Source organism: Rhagoletis pomonella, unplaced genomic scaffold (assembly GCF_013731165.1).
Source record: "Rhagoletis pomonella isolate Grant_MI unplaced genomic scaffold, Rhpom_1.0 Rhpom_scaffold_10735, whole genome shotgun sequence".
NCBI classification, from domain to species: domain Eukaryota; kingdom Metazoa; phylum Arthropoda; class Insecta; order Diptera; family Tephritidae; genus Rhagoletis; species Rhagoletis pomonella.
Window position 1 is genome coordinate 2928 of NW_023469262.1, and position 2561 is coordinate 5488.

The 2561-nt window shown below is 51.9% G+C and overlaps 1 protein-coding gene across 1 annotated transcript; it reads right to left on the bottom strand.

Annotated features, from left to right (window-relative positions):
• Nucleotides 1–467: 467 nt before the first annotated feature.
• On the bottom strand, nucleotides 468–2071 carry LOC118756524. The gene is made up of 2 exons (XM_036491284.1): nucleotides 705–2071; nucleotides 468–645 (listed from the first exon to the last, which is right to left on the bottom strand). The coding sequence occupies exon 1, from the start codon at nucleotides 2030–2032 to the stop codon at nucleotides 860–862; it is 1173 nt and encodes a 390-aa protein (XP_036347177.1). The 5' UTR covers nucleotides 2033–2071; the 3' UTR covers nucleotides 468–645; nucleotides 705–859.
• Nucleotides 2072–2561: the final 490 nt, after the last annotated feature.

Genomic DNA, 2561 nt, shown 5'->3' on the forward strand with positions numbered 1-2561 from the left:
CACCATGGAGGTTTTGGTTTCCTACTTGTTGCCCTGATTGGGCAGGCTGATTTTGCTGCACGATGAAATGCTTTAGTTATATCGTCTACGACGTTATCAAGTTGATGTTCCGAGTTTATTTGATTTGTGAGGCCGGAAATATTATTAGAAAATATTGTTTCAAATTTTTTCCAATTTGTTTTTCTGCGGTTTAAGACCGCTTGTTGTTTTCTTACTGGTACGTATAGGTTATAAACGACGTACATGTGATCCGAAAAGGAGTTGTCTTTTGAGACTCTCCAGTCATTCAAGAGTTCTGCCCCCCTGCTCATTGACACATGTAATGTCAAGGACCTCCCTTCTAACAGACGTCACAAAGGTAGGGGTATCACCTACGTTGCTAACCTGTAAGTTATTGCACATAATGAATTCGAATATCGACTCACCGCGTTCATTTGTATCTGAGCTGCCCCATATATGATGATGGGCATTCGCGTCCGCTCCTATGACCATCGGAGTGCCGCGTCTAGAGGCCTCCATTACCGCGCTCCTTAAGGATTGTGGTGGAGGTAATGTTTCTGCGTCGTGGGCCATATATGTGGAAGCCAGCCAAATAGACATTCCGCCTGATTCCACTGCTATGATGACGTTGTCCGCATCGCTAAACTGTATCAAGAGAAATGCATTAATACACTTTTTTATCAATATGCACGACCTGGGTTTACCTTTGTCAGTTACATAGAACAGCTTGTATCCCTTCATATTCAATCCACAAACCCGATCTTTTATGACCCAAGGCTCCTGGATGAGTGCGATCTCCTCTTCTCTTTCGGCGAGACGGAGGAGAAGTGCGGCTGAGGCCGCCTTGCAGTGGTGGAGATTAATCTGAACTATCCCCACCATCAGTTTCGCGTGCTGCTGCTGGACAGCCAACCACAGTCCGGTTGACGTCCTCTTCGTCAGAAAGGGGGAGGATATCCTCCCCTTTTCCTTCCACCATGGTGTCGGAAAAGTCGGAGTGGTCCCCCGCCCCCTCTTCTAGAGTCACCCTCTCGAAGAGTTCGCCGACCATTCCGGAGGTGGATGCCACTTCGTCGTCAGTAGCACTTTCCACTGCGCTCGCTTCGTCGGTAGGGTGTTGTTTCCCTGACACGTCCTGCCGATAAACACGGAGGTTCAAGGCTTGGAAGCCATAATTTATCCTCCAGTTTTGGTTGGCTAGCGGTTCTACTGATTCCTCGTTGAGGACTATTACCGCTAACCTTCGCTTGCCATCGACATCGCCTATCTTTGCTACCTTCCAGTCGTGGGTGGGTAGCTCGGGGTTGCCCATACGTATCCATTCCAGCACTTCCTGTGGGTCGGTGTGGAAGTCTGGAATCCAGGCCCTGGATCTGGGCCGATTGGGAATGTCTTCTCGCTTTATCGCCTCAAGGCGTGCACCCTGCCAGACCTCGCCTACGCGACTGATGGCCAGGGTGTATAGGTCGACGGATCTCTGGTCCGCGCACCTTGTTAATTTGACGCGGTTTTGGAACCAACCGGCGTCCGCACAACTGGGGGGTGGTCCTGGGTTTTCCCCTAGAACCTCCTTATAGACGGCCCAGAGTCGCCTGTTGACCAGGTCCCAGTTTTGTGGTGATATTGCACCATCAAGTGAGCTGCGGTCTATCACAGCCCTGGTAAATGTGTCCTTCGCCGCGTCCGCGAAGGATCTTTTCTGCAGCTCGTCCGCTGTTAAAAAGGCGGATACCCTTGTTCTCTTGGGTTCCGAGCTTAGCTCCCTAGAGGACTTCCGCTTGCCTTGAGCAGACTCTTGTTTGGCTTTCGCCTGGTGTTCAGCCATAAACTTTTCGGCCCAATTTCTTGAGTCCAGCTCTTCTGCGGTCAGTTCTTCTGGCTTCTTATCCCTCAGTCTCTCCAGGATTCTGAGGGCTGACCGTCTGGTACGATAGTACCTTTCTGATGCACTAATGTGCTTCTGGGGATGGCTACTGCCCATCGCTACATTAGTGCCAGAATGGCGCACCTCAGAGGCCGCTGGCTTAGCCATGCGGTCTGATGTCGCCGACGCCGCTTTAGGGATTGCACCTGTCGATGTTCCCTTGCCTCCTGGAGTGGCGGGGACGGCAGCAGGGCTAGCTTGTCTTGTGACAGGGCTGCCCTTGCCTCCCGAAGACCTATCTGCGAGGGTGGGTCTGCTACCAGCACCGGACGGATTAAAATCCTCGCTAGCTTGTCTAGGGACATGGCTAGACCGGTTGCCGGAAGGGGGCCTCGATGCCGTTGAGGCAGTCCCAGAGGGGACAGAGCGTATGCTCAGCCCTGGCTTGGCCACAGACTTTGCACCGCTGGCTTGCTTGGTCTTGTCCGAGGACAGACCGGACCTTCCTGATTGGGTGGGTCTACTTTTTTTGGGGGGTTCTCGGTTATCCGAGGCAGGTTTTTTATTTGAGTGCATCATATCATAAACGTCCGCACTGCTCGACGTGGCGAGCGTGGCGGACTACGTATTTAGGGGGGGAAAAGGGAGTCTGTTATGATAATGTCATATTTGTTGCAAGTGTCTGGCTATGTGTTGC

Bases quoted from the DNA above. Each gene is read 5' to 3' on its own strand.
- LOC118756524 (XM_036491284.1), bottom strand. From the start codon at position 2,032: ATGGCTAAGCCAGCGGCCTCTGAGGTGCGCCATTCTGGCACTAATGTA.